Here is a 22816-nt window from a genome sequence, read left to right as displayed (position 1 = left end):
GCCAGCCAGCACGTTCGTTGTAAGTCAGCCTGCACGTTTGTTGTAAGTCAGCCTGCTCGCGCTGTAAGTTAGTTTGCACTCCGCTGAAACTCAACATGCACGTGCGCCGTAAGTCTGCACGTGTACTGGTAAGTCAGCCTGCAAGTCAGCCTTAACCGGAACGGGCGGCCAGTGACTTGACGGGGGCACAGCACAGTTGTCTCGGATTAAAGGCTTACACAGAAATCCTTTCATATCGGCGGCAAGTATAAACAATATAAAAGTTGGAAAAGATGTCAATGAAATGTGAGAGGCGATTGATCAGGAATGCTGTGATGTATGGCGTGGGCAATTGCTTGCATGATGGAAATGCGTTAATTGAGTCATTTAATTTTATTGCTTGTCGTTTTGTAGAGCAAATATGTTAATATTCCATCATATTGGCAAATGGACACTGTCACCACATATCGAATTTTTAATTCAGAGCCCTACCGGAGCTGACCAATTGCAGCTGTATCAGACTGCCGGAATGTAAAGGAACCAGTGTTTGTAGCAGACTTCTGACAGCCAGCTGCTAGAGGACAGAGGCAATATCGCCAATTTACGAAATTACCCCGTGCCTTTGACCGTTGAAATTACGGCCGTAAAAATGGTCGCTGTTCTTTGTGTGGCATCTTTGATTATGTCTATTGTTCATTATAAATCGAATAAACTGCCCGCTATCACGGCAATAAACTGGACTATAACGGAAAGTCGGCTTCGGTGGAAGCGAGGCGGCGGGAAATATGGTCTCAAAGTGGACACAGAGCAGCCATTTCTGTCCACTTCGATCACGGCGCTTATGTCTAGCTTTGCTGTTACAGACAGCACGCCATGCTAACCGTCGTGTTATCGAAAACGGTGACATGTCGACCTCAGTGTCATATCATACAGGGTTCTAAGCCTTCAGTGCCATACCCGCTACCGTGTAACGCCTTATCGAAGATTCAACCGTATAATAGGGACACTGTTAATGTCAACTGTGTCATGTCATGCTGCGTTGTCCCGCGACGTGCCATAACTCCCTACAATATCCTATCGTTTCTATCCGTGCCGTGCCGTACCGTGCCAGTGTGTGCCTTTAGGTGTCTTGATCCGACGGGCCAGCGCGGCGGATCGATCGTTCGTGTCTGTCCAGCCGGTACAAATTGGACCATTTCTCCATAGCGGAGGTGTGGCGCGCGAGCGGCTCGCCTGAAGCAGGGAGCAGGTGTGAGACGGCCCCTGAACGGCGTCTCCGCTTACTCTCCGACCCACCGACAATCTGTCACTTTGTCAGGCGTGGGTTCAGCTAATGTTGTTCTGTCATTCTGTTACACGTTCTTAAAATTTACTTTTTGCTTAGTTAGTCATTAGCAGTTGTGCTACAAAAATCACCATAATTTGTATTTTTGCGGATGACGTTCGCTGCCTCATTATCGAGTCACTAGACTGAATACTAATTATTTCGATATTTCTGCCATGGCGAGCTCAGTGCAACAGAACGTAGTGGAATGACAAGATTAAAGGACTCTCTTCCTCATCCATGCCCGCCCTCGGGAGTTTGCCGCCGAACGGTATCATATCCTCTGGTGCAGCTGAATGCTTCATGGGCAATGTAATATTTAATCCAAGTGTACAATGTAATATTCAACAGAAAGCAGACATGTGCGCGCTGCGCATTTAGGCCGCAGTCCTATACAACGCACTTGTCCGTGACTGCTCACTCAACAGAATAAAAATGCCTCTGCCAAAATTGTTCAGCCACCCTGCGGGCAAATGAATAGCTTTCACCAGTCGTGCTCGCACATATCGCGCGGCGGGGCAGAGGCTACCCAATATTCCTGTCACATTCACTTTGAGGCCAGCCTGCAATACTGTCATGAGTGACAGTTCTCGGAGGCTCGCAGCAGCTCTTATGAAGAAAGTTCCGCGCGTGAGAGGCGAGGAGTCGGCATATTTGAGCCGACCTTGTTCATCTTTAACATCTGGAATTTGATTGAGCTGCTTCGCCAGTCTGGAGAAGATATCGAGGTACCTAGACCTATTGACCTCTGCTCTGAAGACATGCGTCATGTTCGGTCTCCTCAGTTGTCGGTAGACATCATTTCAGATTATGCGTTTGATCAAACCACTAAAAGTTACATTAGCAGAATGGATGTTCGTGTCTGATGCGCTGATGAAATCAACTTTCCAATGTTGTTATGGTTCTCGTTTTATGCTTCTAATGCAATAAGTTATAAGCGAATATAATTGGATACTTAGAATCAAGCCAGTAGTGTCTAAAAAATTATGGTCCTCACACCTGGCCTGTGCTCATTAATTGCTTTGAACCGGCTGCTTGATGCCTAAGAGCTCTGGCTCTCGTTACCCGACCTGCGCTCGATATAGGCCAGTTACAGCGTTTTTCCTCTCATTCCCGGATAGAGTTAGCGCCACCACCAGATGAAATCCATTTGTAGCTGTCTCAGTGCGAGCCTGCGCCATATTTTGCCGACGCTGCGCCAGATGTGAACTGCGCCGCAAATGCCGTCGTAGGCAGCACGGCCGAGAGCCATATCACAAGCCGCTGTCTGAACTCTGATTTCATCAAAACAGGACTGCCGATCTTGGCGAGCTCGAATAGCATTGCGGCACTGTTTGTCACTGTGTTGTGCGCAGGCGTCGCGTAGTTTGGATCATCCATAAGGTGCTGTGTAAACATCATTTATTAATTAACTGGGAAGGGATTTCAGATAAGAATTAATCATCATACGTGGATATCGAATGATGCGACATTAGAGATGGCAGTGAAATGGCAGACCAGTGCTGATCAAAACCTAGCGTGACATAAACTTAACACAACTCCAATCTAGGCCTTCCAATAGACGAGAGCAAATCGCACTCCTGCCTCCGGAAAGTCAATATTGGCTGAAGCTGCAAAACCCTCAGTGGATAAGGATGAAAAACTTTGGCTGAGCGGAAGCTCGAGCGTAATTTACATCCGCGAATTCTGAGCAGCTTTATCCGAGCAGCACAAGAGATCAGTCGAGACTGTGGGCAGAAGAGTGGCGCTTTTCGCTTTATTCTGGGCTCATGAGGTAGTCCCAGCCATCACCAAGTGAGCTGGCACAAAGGGCAGGAGCGGCGGAAATGGAAGCCCGCTTTAGAGCGGTATAAAAGTGGATTTATGAGGGGGCGGCATGGAAGATGACAATGAAAGAACAAGTAAGGGCTGGCGCGCATAGTAAATGGACTGATACCTAGCTTTGATGGCGGCATTGCGGAGACGAATTTAGCACCATAATTCAGATCCTCTCGAAATTTTGGCTAACCACATTATATTTATGCTGAATTGTGTGTCTTCTCTGAAGTAGCTTGAATCATATTTTATGCTTGTCTTGCCTTTTATCTTATATCATGATTTCGAAAAGCTGGATGAAGACAGATGGCAGATGACAGTTCTAGAAAATATACTCTTGATTATTTCGTGCATGTGCCATTCGTTATGTCCAGGTTCTGTTACCAACAGATATCTGTGCTACATAATGTCAAAACTGACAAGCTATAGATATGAGCGGTGCCATCATTTAAATGAAGATACGGTGGGTGGATGTTTTGCATTAGGGCTATTTTCTTCCTCCCCATATTGCGTGATTCAATGTCAATGGGCCAAGGAGGTGCTTGGGTACATCGATTGTTGTTAGTGAAATAAGTTTCGATGAGAAGATGATTCACAATGACATCCCACGACCTAAATCACTATTTGACGTGCATCTGTAAATCCGCTGTTCCTTGTCCAAATACTCTGTAAGCCCGCATAGGATCGGAGTCTATTTAGTTGAAAGCTGACGGGGGCGGTGCAGCGTGGGCGGATCGCCGTTCAATCACTAAGCAGGCGGGCACGGTGCGATATCCAGCTCGGGTCTGTCGGCGCTGTTGCGAGGAGCCCGCATGGTGTCTGGTGCTCCGGACATCCGGGGGCGGCCAGACTCCAGGACCCAGGGGGAGGGGGAGGGGGGCTCGGAGCATGGGACCGTGTCACAGCAGAACGCCCACGGATCATAGTCTGTAGCCAGCACCGCCCACGGACCATGGCAAACGCCAGCTGCCCAGTGCTCACGGACCCGGAGACGAGCCCATCACGGACACCCACGGAACCAGCAGCAATCCTCAGGCGCCCAGGGAACACAGCCAATCCCGTGAGTCATCATAGCATCCCACCAAACCCCAGACACCCATAGGATCACAGCTAAAACAGTCACCCATTGGATCACTCATCACAGCTCTGTCCACAAACCCGGAGCAGCTCGCACACACCCACATGCTCCCAGCAATCCTCAGCCTCCCAGCCCGCCCCAGCGGCCTGCCTCTGACCGTTGGTAATCAGGCGCCGGTCTCCCCCTATACTCTGGTCCCACTGCGCCGGTCATCGGTCAACCCGTGAGTGTTGACCGGTCGCTAGCAGCCCCGCCCAGTCTGGCGACCGGCCCGGGAATGGGGTAGGTAGGGTCTGGGGTCGGCCCGTCGAGCATTCTCCAGCGGAGAAGCTGGACCAGAGCTGAGGCATATGAGGACAAAAACGTGCTGCCTGTTTATCCGGGGCTTTGGACGCGTCAACTGCAATGGTCATTTACCAGCTAGTTATCGTTGAGGTGAAAGAGGAAACAGTGCCCGACCCATGGATTTACACGTTTACTTTAATTATTATTAGATTAAATCATGAACAATTCCTGAACTTCCTGAGTAGCCTGAGCCTGAACTCTGTGAACTAGCATCACATATCATGGTTAGGAGTTTGGACGGAGCCTAGAGTATGTGGGAAACTTTACCTGAGTACTTAATTGCTAGATCCACTCCAACACCAGTGGAACTGATAATCCCCTCGACCTCCCGAGACGAAATTTTAGCACATTTCCTACCAGCACTTGTATTTAATGTCATGCCTACAGATGCTTTCACTGCTTTAGATACAAACTATCCTATCTTCATCAGTTCATTTTTCAATGTCGTATGAATGCTGGCGTGATAACAAACGTAACAGTTTGTCAACACTGTGGTGATACAGCTGCGTTCGTAAGTATCATACACCGTCCAACTCGCTTTTGAACACGACTCAGCGATCCGCTGTCTCTGTCTGTCTATCTGTCTGTCCGTCTGTCCGTCTGTATCTGTCTGTCTGTCTGTCTGTCTGTCTGTCTGTCTGTCTGTCTGTCTGTCTGTTGGTATGTTTGTCCGTGAGTCCGTCCCTCTGCACTTACGTCCGTCCGTCCATCTATCTGTGTCTCTGACGTGCTGTTACAGACGCTCCTCGCTGCAGCATCCGTTAGCAGGTGGTAAAGGTGCCTTGTGTGTTTCTGCGTTACTGTCTGTCCGTCTATCTGTGTGTTGACACTCGCCCGTACCCACCATTCCAGACGTTCCACGCTGCAGTGTCCGCCAGCAGACGGTCTACAGCGCCGCTCTCCATCAGACAGTGAAGGTGCCGTGCAGGGTGGACGCCCTTCCCGACCAGCTGACCTTCCACTGGTCCTTCAACAACACCGGCGACATCGTCCACCTGCCCACGCACCAGTTCACGTCAGTATACCGTCAGTAGCGTCAGTAGGTATGCTGATAGTCAGTCAGTACCATCAATCAGTCACCGTCAGTAACGTAAGTATATCGTCGTCAATATCGTCAAGTATCTTCAGTGCTTGTTTAAGATAGGCTGTTTCCAATTGAAAACAAAACTCTGACGAAATTTTACCGTCAGTAGGTATCGTTTGTGGTCAGTATCACTGTAAGCATCACTACGCTGGAACATCGGCTCACGTCGGTACTATTGTACCGTCATACATCAGTTACCTTCTCTGCCTGTTGGGCAGCTGGAGGAGGCTGCCGGCGTCTGTCATAACCCTGTAACTCGGCTGTCAAAACCGGCCGATGGCCTGTCCATTATGACAGGTTGAGTAGCACCGCCGGTGAGCCGATTCAAAATGAGACGGGTGGCACAGAGAATTGAAAAGCGAGTCGTTACAGGCAGTTCCAGCAGAATCTTGGAGTTCGTTCGGAAAACGATTTCATACATCTCTTGTGCATACTGCTGACCACGGTGCATAAGAGATCGTGCATTTTTATCTTGTGCGAAAAGAAGCAGAAAGATTCAGTTGCTTCGATATATGCACAATACCTTGTAAGCGAAATATGCCACTACGTTACGTAAGTCAAGACGACATTCATGCTCTGTTAGCATCCATTTTCATGCAATTCTATCTGTCTGCCGTTGGCCCGCTGTCTAGACAAGCTCAAAATCGGCTTTTGTTCGGAAACGCTGGCAACTTGATACTGACGTATCTCCTGTCTGAATGAGGCGGGGACCTGAACCGTGTCTGAGACTTGGGAACTACGTGTAACGACCTCCGGACCGGGTGAAGCAAGCTTCTGAGTATAGGCCCTGCCTTAAACTGTGAACTGATGCCAGCTGACCAACTGGGACAGGGCTCTAATGGAAATGATTCGCAGAAGCGTTACATAACTAGGTTCAACGTTGAATGACAGTCCCTTGTCTTGTTCATGATAGAATTGGCCGTCTTTTCTGCTTTGATAGTGATGTCATATTGTTCCTGTTTAGCGATACGACCGGAATGTGCTATGATAGGTGATAAATGACTCGGCCGTGCATTGTCATGGTTTCAAAGTCGATGTTTTACCGGGCATTGGCGTCATCGTAAATTGACGTTGATATCTTACGCTTTTGTGGGCGTCACACTATGCTAAAGGCGGCACTTTTTCTCTCGAACGATAACGTGATAAAGCAAGCATCACTTCGACCTCGAAAATGCTTTGTTACATATGATCATTTCGTTCATTCTTGACTTGGCCCAGCACTCTGTTCCCCACCCTGCCTTGTACCAACCTTGCTCATGCGAGTCCTGACCCGTGTTTTGAAGTGAGCTGACTCGATCTGACCTGACCTGACCTGACCTGACCTCAGGGTGAACGGCTCAGGGAGTACGGCCATCTACACGGCCCATTCGGCGCTGGACTACGGCACTCTGCTGTGTTGGGCGCAGAACGACGTCGGTCTGCAGAGGGAGCCCTGTCTGTTCCACATCACACCGGCCGGTGAGTGACGTCACGCATAGATACATTGAGTGACGTCACACCGAGGGACAGTTAGTGACGTCACTTAGAGAGGCGGTGTGTGATGTCTCACTCATACTGTGGGTACCGTCGTGAAAGATGTCTTGAACTGTGCTGAACTAACTATATTTGAGCTAAATTGAGCCGATTTTAGCCGCTACCCACCGACGCTGATCTGATCTGACCTGCTCCCCTCCCGGTCCCCTCTGCAGCGGTGCCGGAGTCGCCGTCCTCCTGCACGTCCCACAACGGCACGGACGGCTCCGTGGCCGTGCTGTGCCGTGCTCCGGCCGCGGACGTGCTACCCCGTCGGTACGTGCTGGAGGTGCGCGGCCCGGCCGGTGAGCTGCTGCTCAACCTCAGCGCCGGCACGCCGCGCTTCCTGGTGCCGGCACACCTCAGCAGCAGCTACCATCAGGTCGGTGAACTGACCCGGGGAAGGGTGGGTGCAGGTTACCTGCGATGGGTTTGGTGCGTAAATTGAATTAAAATCTTTTCAATGTGTTGAAAGTAAAATGTGATTATTTGGCTGGCAGCGTGGTTAAAAGGTCAATGTAACATCAAAACAGTATGATCATTTGCTCTTATTCATCATCGGAATATTCCCTAATTATGTGTGTTTGTTTTTTAGATTATTCTTTTCGCCGAGAACGCTAAGGGCCGCAGTAAGCCTCTGGTGATCGATACGCACCCGGCCCGAGACGCCGTGGAGCGCCGCACAGAGCGTATCATCGACGGCTCGCTCAAGGCCAACGCGCCTGGAGGTGAGCCGCCGCAAACGCCGCACCGAATACCGCCGGGAGTGCCGCTGTATTTACTGTTAGCAGCAAACCAATCAGCAGCCGAGGCACTTGGGGCAGTTTCGATATCAGATAGTGGTTAAACGAGGCTCAGTAGATGGTGCTGTTGACGGGGAGGGGCATTGCAGCCGGTATCGAATTTCCGGGGGTTGAATGACGTATTGCTAAGCTAACTTGTTCGTTGATTTGCATCAACTAGGTTAATCAAACTCCAGATAATCTGTTTGATCCTCGCCGAAGTTGTGATTACATTTGATATTTGTTTGCCGCTCTACTCGTTATCAGCGAAACGTGTTCCTATGCTCAGAGAGTCATTGGTATGTTGGTTACCGTGCTGCGTTTGCTCTGTGGATGGCACTTCAGCTGATTGAACTATGTCGCTGTCTGTGGCGACGCGCTGGCCGCCGGACTTTACCCCTCATTGGATGCCCTGTCCTGTCATGCTCTAACTGATTCAAAGTTTGGCCACAGGTGACTTACTTTTGTCTCTTCTTCATCTTCTCTTTTGCCATCTCTTTCTATTCACTCATGTTTTATGCTCTTTATATTTACAGTCCATCTCTATTTTAGCCGTTATTCTCCCAGACCACCCCTGTTCCCTCCCCGCCCCGACCTTTTTCCTCAGGCCCACTGTTTTTATCCTAGCCCGCCGTTTCTCCCCTGACCGTCTGCCGCTGTCGCCGCAGCCGCCGCCGACTCGGAGCCGCCGACCGTGGTGCCGTCGCTGACCCTGCTACTGGTGGCGGCTGGCGCCGGCGCCCTGCTGGTCACCCTGCCCGTGCTGGCCGTGGTGCTGCTGCGCCGCCGCCGCCGCCGCCGCCCAGCGGGCCGACCAGCACCCCCGGCCCCCACCAGCCCGGGCCCAGCGCCGGCAACCAGCGCTGGCCGGCCGGGCCGCCCGCCACCGGCCGCCCACCAGCCGTATTACGGTGAGCAGAGAGAGGTGTGGCAGAGGCCACCGGGCGTGATAAATGATTCACAGAGAAGTACGGCGCAAATGACGCTCGTTGTGTCAGGATATTGCTACTGAGAAAGTCTCATCAGTATTCTGTAAATAGCAACGTCTCGTCACATTGCTGTATGCATTCGTCTGGCTGTCAGCGGAAACTAGAGGTGGCAAAATGTGGACCCGGGGACCCGGTCTATGGACCCGGTCTGGACCCGGATGGGTCCAGACCGGGTCCCCCAAAATATTTGGCCGGGTCCAACCGGGTCCTATCATTCCCCTGTACTTTATGGTAAATGTTAATATCTGTTATGCTTTGGCAAACATAGTTGATGCAGTTTCCAGTCCATGAGTCCTAATTCCACTTTTGAATTTTAATATTCCTGCAGATTGGGCTACCTATTCTGTAGCATACTGGTCAGTCTTGCTTCAATTTCTTATCTTGTCACCTACAACAAAATAAACAAGTTTTAAGTGCTGGCAATGCAGAAAAAAATTCACCAAATGTTTGTACGCATCACTTCCATTCAGTTTGCTGTACAGCACCTAACAATATTTTGAGCTGTAGAAATCAAATACCAATGACATATGTAGGTAAGTAGGTATGATTGAAATCCATTTATAAATGGACACAAATCTAATTGAAGCAAGGCTGACCAGTGGCATTCTTACCTGCCTTTTCAAAGACACTGATGTACCAAAGTCAGCTGGTACTATGCCCACCAGAAATTGGAGTTCATGTTTGATATTCAAAAGCATTTCATAACTCAAACAGCCTTGAAATTATTTCTATCACGGCCAGAAGACAACTCATAAACCCAACATGCCCTTGGATAAATCCAGAAAGCTCCAGAAAGCTCAAAATGAATCCAAGGCATTCTCCAGAAACAGTGGTATTGACCAGATTTTTAGCCAACTGGCGCCGCATGATGGCGCTAGCAGAGCGTATTACACGTATAGCGCTCTACTAGCGCCATCATACGGCATCAGATGGCAAATAACTGAGTCAATACCAATGCCCTTCTCCAAGGCCAATGATACCGTGTTGATATGAAAATGGCGCATTTGAGCGTCATATATGCTAAGCCTTACGCACGCTAATCTACTGCAAAAAGGCTACAATTTTGGAACACGTTCGGGAAGAGGACAAAACCTCCACTCTAGCACATACTAAACGCCTAATGACATCTGATACAAAGACCCCAAATACATTAACGAATAGATGTGCATCAGGAACGGATTTTCCTACTAGTTCAGCATTGTGATAGTTTGTAGATTGTTATATGCAGTTACTCTGCTCATGGATCCCAGGTCAAAGACGACAAGACCAAAATCAGGTAAGTCTCAGCACCCTAGGATATTTATTCTATATCTAGGTACTAACAACAAAATGTAGCTTGCTTTCTACGTTAATGAATTGGCACTTAAGTCATGATCGCAACCTTGCAGCACTTTAAAGTTAAAAGCTATTACGACTTTGCAGTACTTTAATCCCAACAGAATTTTGCAGTGATTTAACGCCTGCCTTGTCCTTGAATTGCTATCGGTGTCGACATTTCTGGCGGACCTCACAAAGTTTTGATGTTTCTATTTTTATTTTGAATATTTTCTGGTTTGGGACGTTGGATAGTTGATAATATTTGTAAGGACTAATGTATTTAATTCTAAAGACGAATATCTTTTACCAAGAATATTAGAAAAGGTATGTATCAGTATGTGAGATGCGTATCTTGTTCCATGTTGATGTTAGGTTCTGACTGGTGAAGGCACTGCTCCATGGATCCCCAGTTCACATCATTTTTAGCAGCTGTAGTAAAAGGGGCTTAGGTAAGCATGAAATTCATTGGTCTTCTTACTTCTTATATTCTTAAATATGACCTGAATCTGGTTTTAAATACAAACTGTGAAGCAAAGTAAAATGATCATGGCATGAGTTTTTTACTTTGAAACACAAGTATGCCCAATAGGAAAGAAAATATTTTCTTCTTGCTATACCTACAACTGTATACAATATTCATAATGGATTTAGGGAACGGGTCCATCTGGTTCCAACGCTGACTTAGACCGGGTCTGACCGGTTCCAGAAATTTGCCAGTGAGACCGGGTCCGGGTCCGGTTCCCAAAATTTTCCAGTTTTGCCACCTCTAGCGGAAACAGACGCGGTGATTCGTTTGTTTTATTTCTGTGGAACGTTGGAAAAGTTCATATCAGCTGTGAGGTCTCAGTGCCGCTGATTGGACGTTCAGTGGTAGACTGTGCCGCATGACTTCTGTGTAAGGCGGAACAGCAGCTGGCCGGTACTTCCCTAATTCTGACCTCTACCGTGTAATGTCTAACACAAGAACAGTATGTCTCTGACGTCTTACTTTTAGACAGAACAATTGTTCTGACACTTGGCGATGTGCGGCTCAAGTGCGATGTTATTGAAGCCGTTTCTCAGAATACCGTTTGGTTGATCCATGTTGTTTACAAAGCAAAAGTTGAATTAAAACAGCAGCATGTGGTAATTTAATTCCAGTTTACGGCAAGTGCTGCTAGGCTTCTACTAAGAAACATCTTTTCCATATATCTTCATGCATTGCTACAAACACGATAAAATGGTCATAACAATCCAAGTCACGAAAATTCGAGATGCCATCGGCAGATTCAGTGCCCACTAACCCACCGACCCTTATTCCCGTCGCCCCCAGAGCTGGCCGCCCTGGAGCTGCCTCCGGTGCCGTGTCACGTGATACGCCCTGACCGGTCACGGGAGGTCAGTTATATCCGGTCACCGTGGTCGGCGGTGGGGCCGGCGACGAGCGTGGACGGAGGGGGCAGCTCCACCCTGCCCCGAGTCCGACCCCGGCACAGGCACCAGTGCCAGGTAAGAGGAGTTGAGTGCAGGGTCCGTCACATACCCACCACAGGCACCAGTGTCAGGTGAGAGGAGTTGAGTGGGGTCCGTCATACCCACCACAGGCACCAGTGTCAGGTAAGAGGAGTCGAGTGAGGTCCGTCATACTCACCACAGGCAACAGTGTCAGGTGAGAACGAGGGTAAGATGTTGGCCGGGTCCCGTCAGTCTTGTCAGGTGAGAATAGGATGAAATAAGAGTATGGGTTGAAGACGGTACTGTATGATACAGCTCAGACCAGGGTTGTATACGACTCAATCAATAGCAATCAATTCAATCACGACAAATTTGGGAAACCAATCAAATCAATCAAGTCAGAGCAGTTTTCGGGAATTGATTCAATCGACTCAAACGCGACAATGAAAGGAATCAATCAACTCAATCAAACGACTCAAACCAAGACATACATTAGGTTTTTTTGCCCCACCAACTTGGAAAAGTGTCCATAGCAGTCTGGTGTACCTACCTACCTACCTACCTACCTACAGAAGAAACATAAAAATATTGTCATTTAAAATTATAAATTGCCATGCCATTCAAACTTTCTATGTGATAAGGAAGGATACCGAGTGATGGACTGGTGGATCATGATATTGAGGTTCAATGGGTAGAATTGGAGCAGCAGTGTCATTTATTGGGTGCAAAATGACCCAGTAGTTGACTCGCCCCTTAACCCAAATCACCACCTTTCACCTAAAAGTTGTCAATTTAATTTTGGCCATATTCTAACTCCATTTACACTAAATATCAGATATTGCAGTTGAAAGTTGGCTGCTCGGATTTTGGCAGTGTTCGTGATTTGGCCATTTACCCTACACCATGTCTATTTTAATGGATAATATGCATCAATAACATATTAACCATAGGGAAATAAAAATAAATATCTTACCTGCATCATGCATGTGACGGTTTCGGTTAGACAGAGACTGACGGGCAGCCTGAAAAATCATTCCATACAATGTGCATTTGAGACATGGGATGTTGTCAGATTGGGAAGGAAGAGATTTGAAGTATTTAGCGGTCCACAATTCTGGACGTGGCATGTCAATGTTAGGTACCTATGTGAAGAATTCAAAACATTTTATTGCAATACAATTTGAGACTGTTATAACTGGGGGATAGGGATGAGGATTAAAAATATATTTAAAAGGAAATGGAGAGGACAGGTACTCTGGGAAAACGGCACGGCGCGACTGCGATACAACGAAAACGTTTGGTTTTGCCAATAAGTATGCTAAGCTTTTATAAATCCTTATTCTACTTCTTTTGACTTTGCGGTAAGATGACGTCATTGATTATCATGTAGTATGGTAGATCATCATAAAATAAATCGGTTGTACAGCACCAATTTCGTTTTAATTATTATTTCATTTGAAATAAAGACACTTAATAATATTCGGTAAAATATTTTAAGGAAAATGAAATATATTAAATATGTTATGCTTAGGCTCTCAGGAGAAAAGGATCAACAAACGTTCTGCTGCAAATTACACAATGCAGCAAAGTAGCTATCAATTGTACGTAAACGTAATCAGCGAGACGGAAACGGCGCTTTTGTTTCAGTTATTTTTGTAGGGGTTTCAGATATTTATAGAGTTCAGTGGGTTGTTTCTGAGGAGATGTGGAGATGTGAATTATTAATTAATCACACTTTATTAGTATATAGGGCCTTGCACTTTATCATCTGGATTAAAAAAAAAAACGTTTCCTGCTGAGTGCAGAAAGGAAGGTAGGTGCATCGCCAGGTTCTATCACCAGGATTGGAGCAGTTATTGCAGTTGAAAGTCAACGTTGGCTGTTCATGTTGTTTAGGCCCTGTTCTTTATTTGGCCATCTACCCCATATTGCAGTTGTGATGACAAGCAGTTTTCAGTGTAGTTTTGTGATCTTTGGTGTCATCAATTGGTGTCATTATTTTTCGTCAACTAAAACTTATTTGAACTTTCCATTCAATCGACTCAATCATACGAGTCACTCTAATTTTCGGGAATCAAATCAGTCAACCAGTCGCTAAAGTCAAACGAGTCAGTCAACCAGTCATCTCGAAAAGTCAATCGACTCAATCCAATCAACTCAAAATACGCGTTGAAACAAATCAATCAATTCAATCGACTTGATTGGTATACAACCCTGGCTCAGACACCGTAGTGTTAGGTAAGAAGGGATAAGGGGTAGAATGGAGTCCATAGTCCCGCCACAGGTTCTCGTATGAGGCAAGGAGTGGGTGAGGGCTGGGCCGGCGACCGCCAGCCTTGGCCCAGGCAGCCGTGTTGGAATGATTTTTAACGTTTCGACCAGCTGCTTCTCCGCGGCAGCCGTCATGTTTTTTTTTTGCCTGCTAAATGAACTTGAAGTTTAGTGTGCTAGCGTCGTGCCTTTCGTAAGCCAGCGAGAATTGAAATTAGGGTGACCTTGTAAATAGTCACAGTCTTAATCATTCTGCTATCCAGATAGCCAATTTTGCAGAGCTGGAAACATGGTTTCATTTGTTAACGAATGTTTTTGTTATTTCTATGGAAAGGATCCATATGTATCTGGAAGTCATGTGTTAATGCTTGCTGGATTGTTTGGGCAAATGAGGTCAGCATTATCCCAATAATTATAACTGGAATTCATTAATAAAGCTGACTTCAGTTGATCCGTTCGGCAAATAGGAATTAATATCCGGAGATCGTGGCATCACAATCTATACATAGGTCAATGTCATAGACAATTAACATCGGCCGTTTCCGCTGCACAATTCCATGCAAATCACTAATAACCTCCAACGCCTACTTACCACCTTGGCCACAAATGAGGACATAATTCGCCGTCCAATGCTCCTACGGTCTGGCGGGCACTATGCCATGATATGCGCTAAAATTTACAAATCGCATTTGCAGCTAATCTCTTGAAATTCTGAATCATACGGAAAGGTCTTTTCGTTTGAATAGACGATAATCTGTTTTCTAAGCCCATCGGGCTGGTGACACATTTCGTTCTAATGTTTTGCATTTCCTGGCTGAATAGCATCGCAGAGTCCATCTCAAGCGTAGTTTTATCTTTCCGATGTTTTACTGCGGGAACTTTTTTGAGAGAAATGGCTGGTGCAGTGGGCTGTGACATGACATCTCCGGCGACCAGTGGGTCATCTTTGGGCGGGCAGCATTTGACAGCCTGGTTTGGGGGCTGAGGTCGGGAGTTGACAAACTTGGCTGAAAGAAGTTGGAAGACTTGAGCAACGCGGAGCCACCGAAAGAGTTTTGCTGCGACAGTGACGTTATTGGTCTTTTGTTGCTTTTATATTTGTATGATGCGGACATTGTGACGAGCAGGCGAGTCTATCCCTGGTTTAGATGGAAAATCTTTGAATGAATGGCCCAGCCCGGCATTGAGGCGCTTTTTCATAGCCTTATATCTCGACGCTCGCTTGACCGACGGTCAAGCGGTCTGCGATGAATTTATCTCAAAGTTGGATAAACAAGCAATTTGTGCACAATTCATAGCGTACTCAGACTCAGCGTTTTGTGACGTTTTATCCCTGGCGGCGAATGATATGCGCCGTCACTATCGTCTAGTCATATTCCTGTCCCTAGATGGCAGCAGCGGCTAACCTGAAAGATAGGCTGTGCCGCAACACACAGCGCCTGAGTGGCATACTGTGCCGCAAGACACAGCTGAAGGGTGAAATGCGCGGCTGCTTACACAAAAGCGCGGATCAGGCTGTGATTCTGTTGTTGACTTCTGGTTAGAACAAATCTTTTCAAACCCTTCTTTACAATACTTCAGGAGTAACTGATGCCCTGTCTCTTTGACTGATTTGTGGCTCCGTTTCAGGCGGCCGAGGTACCGGTCGGGTTCGGCGTCCTCACGCTCCCACGGGCGGCCACCTCCGCCGCCCTGGACGGCTCGGAACGGCCGTGTCGGGCGGCAGCCGCCCCCGCCCCCGCCGCAGCGGTCTGCCACTACACCCAGCTGCCGCCGCCGCCGCCGCCGCCCGCCGCCAGGCCGCTCGGCAGCCCGCCGTGGACGCGGCCGCCGGGCGGGGGCGGGGGCGGCGGCGGTCGGCACGGGTCGGTGGGATCTCGGCACGAGGCGCCACCAGAGAGCTCCGTATAACGGCCGGCGCGGACTGAGTGAGAGGAACTTGTGGGGACGCCATCCTCGAATGGGTGTAAGGTGTAAGCGTCACCGGCATACGGGATCCGTCTGGTCGATGCCGTTGGACGTAATGGTCCCCGGCGTGTGCCATATTGTTGTTTTGTTGTGTGTGAGATGATATGTCACATCAGAGCGTTGTATAACTGTTACCTGTGTGTTGGTGTCTGACTGTTATCGGAGCGTTTATGACGAGTGACTGGTTGATGTGAACCTCAGGTTTTCCGAGCCCGGAAAGCGATAGCTTTATTACGACGATGTGTTACTCCGTAGAGCTTGAGATTTTAACGTGACCGTAATCTGCGTTATGCCATGGTGCCATTGCCAAAGAGTCTGCTTTCAAGGAACGTCTTATCTTGTTGATGCGGCAATCTTTTCTAAGGCGTCGAGCTGCTGCAGTCAGTAGCGCCATCTGGCACCATCATACTACGCCTCTGGTGGAGATTTGGTGAACTCTGCTCAAACTAGCTCTGCGAACCAGGAACAATAGTGTACTGAGCCTGATGAACAGCTTTATTATTGTTGTTTTATTGTATTTTTGTCTTACTTGATAGCGTTATCATATAACGTGCTCATTTGCGCAAAACTTCAATCATCCCTCGGTTCATGCTGGGCATGTAACCAAGACATGCCAATGGGTTGTGACCAGTTTTGCTCAGAAAGGGGCCGAAAGAAAAAACCCTTCTCAATCTAGCATTTTGTCTCTTCAATTTCCAAGATTTGCATGATCGATCTCATGTTCTTCGTTTACAAATAGGGATTGCTTAGTTTGGTGAGTTGTATTAGTTCGGAATATATAATTATTAAGTCGTTAGCTGCGCATTCTGAAATGACATGTGATTCCACGTCATGTCTGTACGTTTTCTAAGACACGTCAGCTGTGGTACGTGAAGCCGTAATAAAATAAATCGGTACGCAAGGCGCGCTCCTCGTTCTCATTTGATTATGAGGTATGTAAAAGAAATAACGGGGCTATTTCGAAGGCTTGAAAATAGTTAACCTAACCAGAAACGACAAACGAGATTCGAAGGCTTGTGAGAAGGTTAAGTGAAAGAACATCAGTTCTTTTTTGTTCGCTTAGGACAAAAATGACATCAACAGAGGACGTCGAAGGTCATGAGATTTCTGATAAAGCCCCGACAATAGGTGACAAAACGAATCCCTGTCCACAATTTACGAAGCTAGGAGGGCAAGGAAAAAAACCTGTATGCCATATCAGCTTCTTTCCCGGTGTCAGATTTAACCTCAGGTCAACTGCTTGGTATTCAGTGGTTTTGAAGGGTCAAAATGAATACTTGATATTCTTTCAAAATGACGCATTTTATTGGACAATTTAAATTTCTCGCATTGCAATTTTTCCCTACAGCTGAGAAATGATTTTACCTGCGAGATTTTACAGAAGAGGATCACATTTCTCTTCACCGGGCCTCAACCAAACGTGTCATATTGCAATTGGTCGTTCCGCCGAAGTCGGTTGAGCACATTTATGTTCTTTTCAAGCCCGTGCACACCGCTCTTTTTATGATATCCGAAAAAATTGCGATCATTAGTCCATGCTGCTAGAACGAACTGGCTCTCATGCCTATTCCAAGACTCCTGCCATTTTTTTTTTTCTGGAACTAGTGCACGTACATTTGCCCCGTCCACATAGACACTAACAGGACAGCGTCGGTGCAGTATGACGCCTTCCGTCGTTGACTCTGCGGTGTCGTCGCCTGGGTATCGACTGAACTGGGCAAAGCGACCAGTCGCCGGTGACCTCAGGCCAGGAGCGGATGGCCGCGCCGCCGAAGCAGGTCGCAACGGACACACAGCCGAGGAATTGAGTGGAGCCTTAGCTGTCAACACCCACTCTGTGAGTTATGAATATCCAAGTCTCAGCCACTTTCACGTGTTATTCAGAAGACGTTTTAGCGACTGTTTCATTGCTAATAATGAATCATGGTGTTTTACCTTACGTGCTAACGTGAACTATCATGCATTTGTAGGAAACTGGTAAAGATCGGTCCTATTTAATAATGGGTTTGCGTAAACGTTAGTACGAACTACGAAGTAACTGGACGGCCCGCGTGCCATTCAAATTACTTCGCACTAATATATTATTTTGACCGAAATTGCGTGTTGACAAAATACGGCACATACTATTCAATAAACTGGCAAAATGTAACGAAAGTTCCACTCTTTCATAGTCAAACAAAGATAAAAGCGTATCCTGGTTGTTCTTTTTATGGGGGAATTCCGGGCAACGCGGTTTTCTCGCCAATGACTGCTATGACACGCTAATTAGCTCAGCTTCGGAAAGATCAGGAACGTGCAGAACTGTACAATGCATATGCATTTGATGTCAATTATTGGCCAAAACATCCGACAGAAATGGAGAATAACTATATGAGGTCCATCTGACTGCAGCTCTTCCACAGCTCATCAGTAAATCTCAGCCTGTCATCTGGCCGATCCCGCCATCTCGCAGAACGTTTCGTTCACATCAGCCGTGACATCAAGTCGTTCAGCATGACCATCTACGACAGCACAGTGGGCTTCTTCGCGCAGAGGACGTCAATGCACGGTGTGAAGAGCGCCTATGAGGCGTCCAACAGGCCGTGCCGCTGTCTCTGGGGCGGCATCACACTCTGCATGACGGTGATGGCCTTCAACTATGGTAGGTGCCGCGGTTTGGCTAGTTAGAGTGGTGTGGAAATAGGAGAGTGATATGGAGCATATGTGGGAGAGGAGAGAAGAGAGAGAGAGAGAGAGAGAGAGAGAGAGAGAGAGAGAGAGAGAGAGAGAGAGAGAGAGAGAGAGAGAGAGAGAGAGAGAGAGAGAGAGAGAGAGAGAGAGAGAGAGAGAGAGAGAGAGAGAGAGAGAGAGAGAGAGAGAGAGAGAGAGAGAGAGAGAGAGAGAGAGAGAGAGAGAGAGAGAGAGAGAGAGAGAGAGAGAGAGAGAGAGAGAGAGAGAGAGAGAGAGAAATAAAAAACAAACTACAGAGAAGAATGGATAGGATTTGAGTTTATTCGTACTTATTCCCTGCATAAACTGCTGACTATTTGAAAAGTCGTGGATTGAATAATTGTTTCATGACCGTCGACAACATAACTCAATCAATGCACATATCTTCATTTCCAGGCTGGGGAATTTGTTACAAATATCTGGTGAAACAAGAGTCGATCACACGGCTGTCCTACGTCGACTACGGAGGGCTGGCGTTGCCCGTTCTAACCATCTGCCCCACCAGAAATCCGTTCATTCTTCAACGGCTGCAGGGTATGCTAGTGCAATTAGATGTAAGTGTTGGATGTCATGTTTGCTTTGTGTGTTCCCCTTGGAACGCCTCTGCGGCACCACCGCGCCTGGCGCCTGGCGCCGCCCCTGCCCGACCCGACCTGCCCTGGGGCTAGGGCTGGTCCGTGTGGCGGCTCGCCCGCTGCCTGGAGCGAGAGCCGGCCAGTGCAGTCGCGTTTCTTGCCGTGGATGGAGCAGTGGTCGTGAAACAGTGTTAAATCGACGCGAGTAATGAGTATTTGGGTTAACTAGCATACCTAATCGATAGTAGTGCGCCCGTTTTGTGCAATGTGCATCATGACAAATGTGTGTATAACTTCACATGCCGGTGACGTGCATGTCCTCACGCCATGCGCGTCGCTCCCGTGTTTTCGATCACAGAGCGGAACATCAGTAACGACGTGGCGGCGTTCCTTCTGCTGATGGTGGACACACCCGGCCACATTGCCATTCCCTCTGACGACGAGTGGAGGCCGCTGAACGACCAGTTGTTCGCCAGCCTCCGACCCGCAGAGACGCCCTTCGACCTCTTCAACAGTCTATCGCCCAGGTAGGTGACACATCGGAAAATCCGTTGGTGAATGTTGGGCATTACTGAAGCGGAGGTCCCAATGTTTGCCAATGCTCTTGGCCATGTTTTCATGTCCTGAATCTAGACATGGTGTTTATTAATGCAGCAAATATTATAGTTATTCATTGATATGAGGTCACCCAGGCCCGTGACCTTATCTGACCTAACCCAGCCAAGCCTCCTGGCCGAGTATTATTAGGTGTTAGCTGGTGTAGTCAGTATAGTGCTAAATTATAGGATAGTTTAGGTAAGGATGGGCTAGGCATTTTGGCTGGACTAGGTCAGATTAGGCTGGTGAGGTGACCCCACCCTAATGGATTGAAATGGTAACTTTTGCGCCAATAACTTAGGCAATAAGCATCATTTTTAGTTTCAAGGCATGGAAAAACAGAAAGGAGGACAGATTTATAGGAGGACAGACAGCTGGAGGCTTCAGATTCACCTTAATTAAATTCTAAGCATTCGAGCTGCATGCATGACTGTATTTCAATGTTTGGTAGGCAAGGGAATATCTTATGTGCATTTATTGTTCCTTCGTCCGTAACGATCGCCCGACTTTTGGCAGGTGTGAAGATATGATAGCATCCTGTTTCATCTACGGCTCACGGATAAACAGCAGCGAGTGTTGCCAGGATGTTTTCTCGGACGACTACTTTGTCTATTATCAGAGCAGGTGCATTACGACCCTCCGGTCCAGGCGACTGACGGCTTTAAACCAGACCAGGCCCGGTGACTACAACGGCATCGGAGTCATATTGAAGGACGACAGAGAAACTTTCTGTGAGTGTGGTGTGGGAGACGGGCGAGAGGAGGAAGGCTATGGGGAGGACAGGGGGAATGAGAGGGATGAGAGAGATTAGACATGCTTGGGTGAAAAGGCTGAACTCGAATATTTTCTTCACATTGCACCTGTTTAGGAAGCAGCGGCATCGCGGTGTCGCTGATGTTGCGCTGGAGAAATCGTTAGTTGCATCCTGCATATTAATTATTGTGGCGGATAACGCATTACTTCGCACAAAACGATGTGAAAAGTTTATCGAATTTAGTGGCCCTGCTGGCGCGAGCCGCGAATGGTATACATTAGCTCGAGATGCTTGAGGACTCGGATTCAAACACCCGGTGCCGGACGTCCGATGATTTACAGATTCACGCGCTAAATTTGTGTGCGTAGGTTTCAAGGAAGCAGATGATCGCTGCACGGGACTTTCCCTGTCTAACAGCTGCGCCCACTCCTGTCCCACAGTCGCGGAGAGGGACATGCGGTTTTCGTTGGTGCCGGCCCAGGAGGGGAACCGGATCATCCTGACGCCGCACTACATCCTGCCAATGGAGTCGGTCATCGAGCAGACGTTCATCGCCACAGTCGGCGCCGTCACCCGGCTCTCGGTCACACACACTGTGGTGAGAAATACTGGCAGGGTGAGAGGACGGATACGGTAAGAGAGCGGGAGTGGTGAGAGAACGGACAGGGTGAGAGAACGGTCAGGGTTAGAAACAGAGACGAAACGGGTTAGAGGCTTGGGCATGGTGAGTGGCAACGACCGATGAAGTTTGATAAACACGTGCTCATTTTCTCCTAACCAGCCGTTGAATGGTTGGGCATAGGCTGCTAAAAACACAAACAATGGCTATAGTTAAACGCAGACATTAGCATTTTGGAATTGCTTTTGGATGAGCTCAATATGAAGCTCGATGAGGTTGGTTCCAGCGTCCGCTGTGTTAGAACTTCTTATACGTTTTTGGTAAGCCGAGTTCTTTCCTATCATATCCTGATGTCTGTTTGATTAAATGAGGTAGGTAGTGAGTCTTTCACTTCCTTCACAGGTGGACCGGACCGGAGAATTCACAGGACTGCTCCCGTTCTCCGAGAAAACCTGCACCGACATACCCCCACATGGCTCCAAAACACCGCCACTATCCTGTCGGGGAGCACTGTACAACTCTGAAATGCGCAGGGTTTGCGGCTGTCAGCACGCCATCACCCTACGGAACGGCGACGACCCGCGCAAGGTGAATGTCTGTGAGCCTCTGGATATGTTTGCTTGCCAGCGCGACTGGCAGGCCCCTGGCCATCAGATAACAAAGGTCGACTGCCCTCATCAATGTCAGAAAATCATCTACGACGTCGTATCGGACGGCTCTCCGATCAAGAGGCCGATGCTGGATAACGAGGCGTTCTTCGGCGGCTCTCCCGTGCCGGTCGACACCGAGCACAATTCCACCTTCTCCGTGGTGATGGTCTTCTACCCGTCCCTCGTCTCGCGGGTAATCCAGCTGAGTAAAGCCACGCTGATGGACTGGCTGAGCGCGTTTGGCGGCCAGCTCAGTCTCTTCATCGGCGCCAGCGTCATCACCATGCTGGAGATGGTGTTTTTCATAGTGCGAATCGTGGCGGTGTGCACTGGTGGGCTGACGGAGCGGTGTTTCGGCACGCCGCGCGTCGGATGCCTCACCGACCAATGAACAAATGACTTAGACTCAAGAAAGTTATGAAGTTTTTTAAGTGTTTTGTCTGTACCTAGCAGTCTACTTGAATCATGCATGTCCCTCAAGGTTCGCGCTTCGTGTGTGCTACTACATATGTGTCGTATTTGCTCTATAATACATTGTTCGCTCATTTTTCGGTCTGGAAAAAAATGAAGTCCTGAAGTAAGGCTAATAAATAGCAAGGTTGTTGTTTCATTTTGACAAGCTTCAGCATATGAATGATTGTTTACATATGCTGATACCCAATTGCCTTATTTCAACCTTATATCTAACCTAATGGGTAATTCATGCATTTGTTAGGCAGACCTTATAACATTTTCGTAATGTAGGTAGGTATGGTCTGTTTCAGTAAGGCGAATATCGTGATGAGTGGCCGCAACAGCCCCCCCCCCCGCACCCCCCCCCCCCCACCCCCACCCCCCAAAAAAACGACGAATGTCACCCAATTGCATTCATTCGCTATGTCAAAGGGTTATTGACCAGACCTGGCCGCCTTTATTTTTCATCTTTCGCTCCCTCCACCAGTTGCGTGTGTCTATGTAAGTAAGCACACACCCGTCAAAGCGTATTGTGGGATCGTTTCACACAACATTGAGACA

At 48.0% G+C, this 22816-nt stretch overlaps 3 protein-coding genes and 1 long non-coding RNA gene across 5 annotated transcripts in view; all 4 read left to right on the top strand.

Moving 5' to 3' along the window:
- Window positions 1-10945, top strand: part of LOC122388184 (hemicentin-2-like) — a 50883-nt gene extending 39938 nt beyond the window's left edge. The window contains exons 10-15 of the mRNA XM_043379040.1: window positions 5394-5556; window positions 6953-7083; window positions 7314-7519; window positions 7733-7865; window positions 8588-8830; window positions 10932-10945. Coding sequence (XP_043234975.1) covers window positions 5394-5556; window positions 6953-7083; window positions 7314-7519; window positions 7733-7865; window positions 8588-8830; window positions 10932-10945 — 890 coding nt within the window. The remainder of the gene's footprint in view (window positions 1-5393; window positions 5557-6952; window positions 7084-7313; window positions 7520-7732; window positions 7866-8587; window positions 8831-10931) is intronic.
- A 559-nt stretch (window positions 10946-11504) lies between these two features.
- On the top strand, window positions 11505-16818 carry LOC122388224. Its single transcript, XR_006257757.1, has 2 exons — window positions 11505-11713; window positions 15560-16818. It is a non-coding gene; the product is annotated as an uncharacterized LOC122388224 (long non-coding RNA).
- A 1490-nt stretch (window positions 16819-18308) lies between these two features.
- LOC122388183 lies at window positions 18309-19275 on the top strand. The gene is made up of 2 exons (XM_043379039.1): window positions 18309-18539; window positions 19004-19275. Exons 1-2 carry the CDS (start codon window positions 18392-18394, stop codon window positions 19273-19275), a joined length of 420 nt encoding a protein of 139 aa, XP_043234974.1. The 5' UTR covers window positions 18309-18391.
- A 13-nt stretch (window positions 19276-19288) lies between these two features.
- Window positions 19289-22350, top strand: LOC122388225. Of its 2 annotated transcripts, XM_043379106.1 has the most exons (5): window positions 19289-19387; window positions 19541-19709; window positions 20296-20510; window positions 20974-21131; window positions 21555-22350. In XM_043379106.1, the coding sequence occupies exons 2-5, from the start codon at window positions 19582-19584 to the stop codon at window positions 22191-22193; spliced, it is 1140 nt and encodes a 379-aa protein (XP_043235041.1). In that variant the 5' UTR covers window positions 19289-19387; window positions 19541-19581; the 3' UTR covers window positions 22194-22350. The 2 variants fall into 2 exon arrangements, with proteins under 2 accessions (XP_043235041.1, XP_043235040.1); XM_043379105.1 differs by having other exon boundaries at window positions 19320-19709.
- Window positions 22351-22816: the final 466 nt, after the last annotated feature.

The sequence above is a fragment of the Amphibalanus amphitrite genome, unplaced genomic scaffold, assembly GCF_019059575.1.
Source record: "Amphibalanus amphitrite isolate SeventyFive unplaced genomic scaffold, NRLGWU_Aamphi_draft 000313F_arrow, whole genome shotgun sequence".
Taxonomy (NCBI): domain Eukaryota; kingdom Metazoa; phylum Arthropoda; class Thecostraca; order Balanomorpha; family Balanidae; genus Amphibalanus; species Amphibalanus amphitrite.
This window is presented reverse-complemented; position numbering and strand designations above follow the sequence as displayed.

Coding starts and splice junctions, on each gene's coding strand:
- LOC122388183 (XM_043379039.1), top strand. CDS start 18,392: ATGACCATCTACGACAGCACAGTGGGCTTCTTCGCGCAGAGGACGTCA. Junction 18,540..19,003: donor GGTGATGGCCTTCAACTATG/GTAGGTGCCGCG, acceptor CTTCATTTCCAG/GCTGGGGAATTTGTTACAAA.
- LOC122388225 (XM_043379105.1), top strand. CDS start 19,510: ATGCGCGTCGCTCCCGTGTTTTCGATCACAGAGCGGAACATCAGTAAC. Junction 19,710..20,295: donor TTCAACAGTCTATCGCCCAG/GTAGGTGACACA, acceptor GACTTTTGGCAG/GTGTGAAGATATGATAGCAT. Junction 21,132..21,554: donor TCTCGGTCACACACACTGTG/GTGAGAAATACT, acceptor CTTCCTTCACAG/GTGGACCGGACCGGAGAATT.